We start from the raw sequence: 6844 nt of genomic DNA, 5'->3' as shown, positions 1-6844 counted from the left end.
TTAAGCAAGGTAAAGATGGGCTGGCAAACGAGGAGTTCCTGATACAACCAAAGGCTTAGCAAGAGCCAAACTCTCAAAAGACTCAGTTAGATCAATTGAAGTCTGATCAGAAGGTATGTTCCAAGTAAATCCTTGAAGAAGCCTTGCAAACAACATCAAAGTGATCGAAGATCCCATTACCGCGCCAGGACATCCTCTTTTTCCTGTACTAAATGAGATAAATCTCAAATTGGACTCAGTTAATGTAAGGTGATCACATTCCTCCAAATGCCTCTCAGGTTTAAACTTTTCAGGCTCATCCCAAACATTAGGGTTTCGTCCCAAACCCACACGGCTCAGCAAGATATGGCTACCTTTGGGGATGAAGTAGTTTCCAACAGTTGTATCAGCCATGGAAACATGAGGTAGATTGAATGGAACTATTGGGTGGATCCGAAACCCTTCTCTTGCACATGCTTTGATGTAATTTAACTGTGAAAAGTCTGATTCTTGAACAAGTCTTTCTTTTCCGACTACTCTATCTAATTCTTCTACAGCTTTTGCCATGATTTCTGGTTGGTTTAGCATCTCTGCCAGTGCCCATTCCACAACATTTGAAGGATTGTCCACTATTGCAACCATTATTTCCTGCAAATTAAACATCAGTTTTTATGGTAATTCTACATGGAATAATCTTTGCATACATATAATATTAAAATTATAATAGATTTAATAAAAGACGTCTTCACTTTAATGTAAACAAAATGAATAACAATATGCGGAGCTAAAAGGGGCACCAGGTGCTCTAGTACCCTCTTAATTGGTTCAGCACGTACTTCTCAAATAGAAGTAAACATCCTTAACCATTTCATCTACTTTTAAACATTGAAATAATATTATACAGAGTCAATATAATTCTCTTCAAAATATTACCAGACACCATTATTAAAAAAGAAAAAATTTCTTAATTCTCCGGCGGCCTGCCAAGGCTCGAGCCCACCACAACCCCCTGGTTCCGTCCTTGAGCGCGCCCTCTATCTAGTAACAGGTTCATAATTCACTTATAGGATATGCTTATCGTTCTCAGATAGAAGTAAGCATCTTTAACCATTTCATCTACTTTTAAACATTGAAATAATATTACACATAGTCAATATAATTCTCTCCAAAATATTACCAGACACCATTACTAAAAAAGAAAAATTTCTCAATTCTGTGACGGCCTGCCGGACCTCGAGCCCACCCCAACCCCCCTGGTTCCGCCCTTGAGCGCGCCCTCTATCCAGAAACAGGTCCATAATTCACTTATAGGATATGCTTATTGTTATTTATGAGTGCTAAATTGATATATTTTGAATGTTTATACATAAAAAATAACAATAATTAAGGAGTGCACAATTCATTCCTAGCAAATGAAATCTAGCCCTAATAAACTGGGTATATATTTTCTTGGGCCGTTCCAGGTAAAAAACGGCACCCTTTTAGCTTGCATAAAGCTAAAAAATTGTAAAAGTAGTTTGAATGATGGGATTCGGTTGCTTTTATATATTTGTCTTGCCCTAGCCCATGCCAAAACTATTGTTTTGGCGTGTGAAGGGGCAAACAAATATTTAAGTAGTCTAGCCTCTAAGAATAGGTTCTGACACTTGATAGCTGTGATAACATGTAAATAAAGGTATAACTCACCACTAAAAGATACATCAACGAGTGAGGAATGCCTCACATATTTAAGGAGCAATATAGTTTTCTCATTTAGTAATATGAGATGTCTAACAGATAGAAAAGTTTTACTGTGGACCGGGATCAGTAGTATTCCCTCTACTCAGATAATATCATGAGCAGAGAGACCACTACTGATTCCGATCTATAGTAGAATTTCTCAAATGAATATAACATACCTAACCTAGTGGATGAAGAAAGAAAGAGAGACATTACAATTATTTGAGCTTGAATTTCTTGTTTGGAAAGCATAGGGCTTCCATTAGCATCTTTTAATGTAATAAACATGTCGAGTACATCCTCAGCTTCCTGACCATTGCCAACACTCCACTTTTGAAACCTTTCTTCAATTATAGGATCTTGATACTTGTTCATAATCATGTTAGCCTCCTTGACAAGTTTGTCATGGTTACCAAAATCAAATCCCACCAAGCATGGAAAATAATCTGAAACACAAAATGAATATGTATTAGCGAGGATAGTAAAAATTGCACCAACATGCTTCTCATCCTCAAAACTAGGTCCTCCATCATCAACATTATTCTTTCCATCCCCAAAAGACCTTTTGCTCAACACTATATTCCTAGTCAGATTTCCAGCATAATGTTGTGAAACATATCTGATGTTTACTAAGCCACCCCCTCCGGATTTTGTACATAAGTTGTACACATATCGAACAAGGTGATTGGCTTCTTCGAGTCTTTTCGCGTAGAAAAACTTATGTTTCGCCTGACTAAGCATTTGAGATACAACAATTTTCTTCATTTTTTGCCATTGCTCCCCATAGGGAACAAGTACTGTTGTCAAGTACCCGTTGCTAGTAATCTGTGAGGCCATGCTTATCGGTCTGCTTGCGAAATTAGAATCTTGAGCTTTTAAGAATTCGCAGCTAAGTTTAGGACATGTCACGGCTATTGTATGAACATTCCCTAGACGGATACAAATAATTTCGGTGTTTAGTTCTTTCATAAGATTGTGAATCCATCGAAACACCGCAGGCTTGCTTTTAAGCATAGCCGGTATGCAGCCAACGATAGGCCATGGTTTTGGACCCGGAGGTAATGGAAGTTGAGTTGATTTGTTGTCTCCTAGGTTGAGGAATTTAAGAAAAGTAAGAAAAAGCAATGACATGAAAATGAAGGCTGATGAGAAGAGAAATGGTGTAGGATTTGAAGTAATATGGGATAAAGGAAGGAAATTTGTAAGAGAGATCAATATTGAGGTTATGTTCTTCATGGATACAATATTTAAGATGCTAAGACTCATAATTTTATTTACAGATGCTTACAACCATCTCTTTTATATATATATATTGGTTGAACAAAGAAGGCTCGAGAGCAAGAAACATGTTTGTTGGTATTTAAATTAATATATAATTTTATTCAATTTTTTCCAATACAAGAGGCTACAGATGTTAGGATTTTGTACCATCATCAGTGAGGATTTAAATTAATATATAATTTTATTCAATTTTTTCCAATACAAGAAACTACAGATGTTAGGATTCTGTACCATCATCAGTGAGGATTCTCTAAAGGCATCCATTGCTATATATAGAAGATATTAGGATTTCCTAGAGCCTCATTGCTATATATATGGTTTAGACCTCCGGTTTGCTGCATTGCCTTAAATAAGAGATAAAAACAGTAGCTGATTGCTGTTTTGGATAAAAACAGCTGCTGATTGGAACAGCAGCTCCTTGCAAGTTTTCATAAACTGCAGGGCTAAATTACACCCATGACCACTAAACTTTATCCATTTAACATTGTGGCCACTGAACTTCAATTCTTAACGGTATGACCACTAAACTTCACACTTTTTAACACCGGTGGCCATTCATCACCTCAAAACGACCATTGACAGTCGAAAAATAAAAAATTCGAAGAGTTAATGATATTCTAAACAACTTTATTTCTTGAAAAAATTTCGTTTTGAGGTCATTTAGGTGTTGTTTTGAATATCATGTGTGGCCAAAAAAAGAAAAAGTTATGTCAAAGTGAATCCTATGATCAATAATACATAATTGGTGTTTTTTTGACAACATTAAAAAAATAATCCTAAAAGGTAGTACAGTTGGTAGTCTAATATTTTTATTAAATTTAAATTTACGTAGGTTTATATATTTATTTAGTTGATCAATTTAAATATGTGCATATTTAGGCTCAGAGCCAGCACAGGTCCCAGGGCCCGAGCCTCTTAGACATCAGCTTCGCCCTTGAGTATCGGTAATTTATTCTTTCTAGCCCTCCTAATATTGAGTTATATTTAACATAGGTGGTGAAACTCTTAGCCTGTTGATTGAGAGCTTACCTATGACCATTGAGCTCATGGGTTCTGTTGAAATTAATATTAGATCTTTTTGATATGATAAGATAGAGAGATATTTGTCTCTCATTCCATTTCATGAATTCTAGATGGTATCAGAGCTTCAAGGCTGTTAACACACTTCTTTCATGGTGAAAGGAAGAAGGAGAAGCTACGTTGAAGTTGTTGAAACTAGTGGAACCAGTAACGATCAAGAAGATCGAACATCGCTGGAGACTGAAAACTCATCGGAAACTGCAAACTCACCAGAATCACCAGAAATTGAGAACACTGCAAACTCGCCGGAATCACCAGAAATTGAGAACACTGAAAACTCATCGGAATCACCTGAAATTGAGAACGTGCTGAAATCGGAGATGGAGCGCAGTCGCAATCAATCCGAATCGAGTTATCTTACAGATAATCCAGGTTTAATTTTAGTTCACTCTCCTTTAATTGGAAGCAATTACTTATCCTGGAAACAATCTATGCTTATTGCATTAGCTGTTAAAAAACGAACCAACTTCGTATTGAAAGACGATTTAGAACCTCATGATAGAGAATCTACTGAGTATGAGACCTGGCTTCAAGGTGATAATCTCATTTTGCATGGATATTGAACACTTTAGACAAGGATTTAGCAGAAACGTTTCTTTATGCACCTACTGCTAGAGCTTTGTGGAAAGAATTAGAAGCTAGGTATGGTGAAAGAGATGGACACTTGTATTTTCATCTAAAGAAAGAATTGAGTACAATAGTTCAGGGAAATTCCGCTGTTACTGTATTTTACAATAGATTGAAGAGATTGTGGGATGAGATAGCTACCTTAAAACCTATTGCAAATGTAAAGAAGTAAGGGCGTTGATCCAGGATTTATATGATGAAGATAAGCTTATGCAGTTTTTGTGTGGATTAAACATAGAATATGAACATGTTCTAATCAAATCTTACTTACTGATCCTCCACCTAATTTGAATAAAGCATGCTCTATGTTTGTGAGAATTGAGAAGCAAAAGGAGGTCAGTGCAGGAAATGTTGCTGGCAATGGTGAGTTTGTGAATTTGTCTATGTCTTCAAAGAATACACATGGTGCTTCAAGTAGTAAGAAAGGAGGAAATTCCAACAACAGGTTTAATAAGGATAAGGAGGATAAGAGCAAGCTGTTTTGTAACATTTGCAAGCGTGCTAGACATGATAATGTTGAAACACCTTTCAACATGATTTTGATTTGACAAAATTATTTAAGTTAATCCATGATTAAGACAATTAAATTTATGTGCTTTGATTTAATTGTACTAATGTGTTTGTTCAATGTTGAGTATAATTATAAATGAGTATAGAAATAAAAAGTAAGACAGGACGAAGTCAGCATGAAACACAGCATAAGCTGAGTAGAACATAACTCAGCATCATAGAAGAAAAGTCTTCTTCAGAACAGACGCTTGAAGACGAAGCTGACCGAAGAAGCTGAGTAGAACATGACTCAGCCTCGCTAGAGACAAAGATCTAAGGCAACGTCAATGAAGTCAAGCTGAGTGTTCAACAAGACATCGCGAATGATCCGTTTGCTAAAAGACAAGATCCGACAACTGTCTGCACCAATACAGAAGCTTTGGAATTACGCACGGAGACAGTTTCGAGATGCATGGGTCAACTGGCCGTTAGCTAAAAGTCAAAACTGGCACTAGAAGACGAACCTGGCGGAAGAAGACAAGCCTGACGCTTGCTAATTTCAGACGACAGGATTGGCCTGCAAAATCTGTATGCTGACCAGTGAATGACGTAAGAAGCCGTTTGAATTCAACGGATACATCCGAATTCAAATGATTGAGGCATCAGAAATTCACTATAAAAGGACAAGTGCAACTCTTGGATCCTTTGCCGAAGTACAAAAGAAAAGAGCATACATACAAAGCACATTCAAACAAGAAAAGAAAATCTTACACCAAATTCCTATCTCTGTGTAAAAGTCTAGATTGATTTTGTAATCATCTAAAGTGTTCTTCATCTAGAAAGAACAAATTTGTATCAATTGTAAAGATTGAGAGAGTGGTGCTGAGTACTCGGTTTTAGTACTCAGCGGTAGAGAAAATCTAAGTGTTCGGTTATAGCGCTTAGTGGAGTTGAGTAGACGAATAGAGGAAGGTACTCTTGCATATTCAACTGCCTTGTAAACGGTTTGTGCTCTACCTTTAAAGAGCTCAGTATTGGATTGAAAAAGCTCGGAAGGATTCTGGGGACTAGACGTAGGCGGTGAGGCCGAACCAGGATAAGTCTGCTGAGTAATTTCTAACTCTCTCTCCATATATATGTATGTGTTGCTTGTTTAAATTACTCAGGATATAAATTGTATAAGCTGACACTGAGTAATCAGAGTGCTGAGTTGGAAGCTGACCTAAGTGTTATTTCCCAACTCGCAAGTAAAACCGTTCTAGTCAGCATCTGACTAAAGCTGTCTTACATCTCTCTCGGCCGTGCTGACCAAAACTAAGTTAAGTAATTTAAAGAATTGATTAAGTCAGCATAAAGAGAAAAAGTTACATTAGTTCCTAACCCCCCTTGGAACTAATTACACGGGACCAACAAGTGGTATCAGAGCTAAAAAGCTCACTACTCAAAAGATAAAACTATCTTGAGCTGATCCCTGTAAATATCTAAGAACAGCACTCGTTTCCTTCCATGAAATCAGAAAACACAGATACTCTCTGAGGGATTATCAATTAGTCGGCCTCCCTTGTTCTTCGGATCAAATTATACGTTCTAGAAGAACAGGATGAAAATGTTTATTCAAGCTACAAACATGAGTGCGTGGCTTGCAATAGTTCAAGGCCCATTTGTGCCC

General features: G+C 37.0%; 1 protein-coding gene across 1 annotated transcript; it reads right to left on the bottom strand.

Annotated features, from left to right (window-relative positions):
• On the bottom strand, window positions 1-2934 carry LOC136217340 (tryptophan N-monooxygenase 1-like). Its single transcript, XM_066003943.1, has 2 exons — window positions 1915-2934; window positions 1-627 (listed from the first exon to the last, which is right to left on the bottom strand). Exons 1-2 carry the CDS (start codon window positions 2932-2934, stop codon window positions 1-3), a joined length of 1647 nt encoding a protein of 548 aa, XP_065860015.1.
• Between the last annotated feature and the right edge of the window lie 3910 nt (window positions 2935-6844).

This window comes from Euphorbia lathyris, chromosome 1 (assembly GCF_963576675.1).
Source record: "Euphorbia lathyris chromosome 1, ddEupLath1.1, whole genome shotgun sequence".
Classification (NCBI taxonomy): Eukaryota; Viridiplantae; Streptophyta; class Magnoliopsida; order Malpighiales; family Euphorbiaceae; genus Euphorbia; species Euphorbia lathyris.
This window is presented reverse-complemented; position numbering and strand designations above follow the sequence as displayed.

Bases quoted from the DNA above. Each gene is read 5' to 3' on its own strand.
- LOC136217340 (XM_066003943.1), bottom strand. From the start codon at position 2,934: ATGAAGAACATAACCTCAATATTGATCTCTCTTACAAATTTCCTTCCT. The intron at 628-1,914 runs GTAATGTCTCTC...TTTAATTTGCAG, and splicing joins AAATTCAAGCTCAAATAATT to GAAATAATGGTTGCAATAGT.